This window comes from Nannochloropsis gaditana, assembly GCF_000240725.1.
Source record: "Nannochloropsis gaditana CCMP526 unplaced genomic scaffold scaffold1096, whole genome shotgun sequence".
Taxonomy (NCBI): domain Eukaryota; class Eustigmatophyceae; order Eustigmatales; family Monodopsidaceae; genus Microchloropsis; species Microchloropsis gaditana.
In genome coordinates this window covers 6,686-7,240 of record NW_005802857.1, presented here as the reverse complement: position 1 = coordinate 7,240, position 555 = coordinate 6,686, and the positions used below count along the sequence as shown (strand labels likewise).

Below are 555 nucleotides of genomic sequence, written 5' to 3'. Positions count from 1 at the left end.
CCCGGCCCACTGCCTTGCTCCAGGTTCGCTCAGACCTTATAAGCCATACCAGGCATGAAGACGTTTTTTGATATCCTCGTGCAACTTTCTTTCTTGGTGTGTCATACTTTTACAAGAGCGCAGTTCCTGTCTCCGTCACAGCCATTGCCTGTGACCCCTGGTCCCTCCTCTCCCTCGCACCCCTCCCCTTCCCTCCATAGCACCGCCCCATCCTCTTCAAATAAAAAAAAGAAGACATCACCGGGGCAAGGCGATGCCGCCAAAGTCATCCAACACCGACTGCCCCTGCCCAGCTCCCTCCAAAAAGGCCGTCACGTTCCCCGGCACCAGGTCGCTGTACAGGAATTCGTCCAGTTTTTCCACCTCCCCCTCCGGCCCGACCACCCCCTTGCTCACCACCGTCGGCCGCGGTGTCCCCCTGCTCCTGCCCGCCCCTCCTTCGCGGTGGCTGTCGCTGCTGTGGCCCGGGGTGCTCGGTCCATCGCCCATGACCGCCCGGGTCAGAGGGTCCAGGAGGGAGAGGAAGTTGTCCAGCTTTCCCTGAACCGCCTCCAT

General features: G+C 60.9%; 1 protein-coding gene across 1 annotated transcript in view; it reads right to left on the bottom strand.

Annotated features, from left to right (window-relative positions):
• Positions 1-237: 237 nt before the first annotated feature.
• Positions 238-555, bottom strand: part of NGA_0717600 (uncharacterized protein) — a gene marked incomplete at its 3' end in the record, with an annotated part of 743 nt that continues 425 nt past the window's right edge. Inside the window, exon 3 of the mRNA XM_005852551.1 lies at positions 238-418. Coding sequence (XP_005852613.1) covers positions 238-418 — 181 coding nt within the window. The remainder of the gene's footprint in view (positions 419-555) is intronic.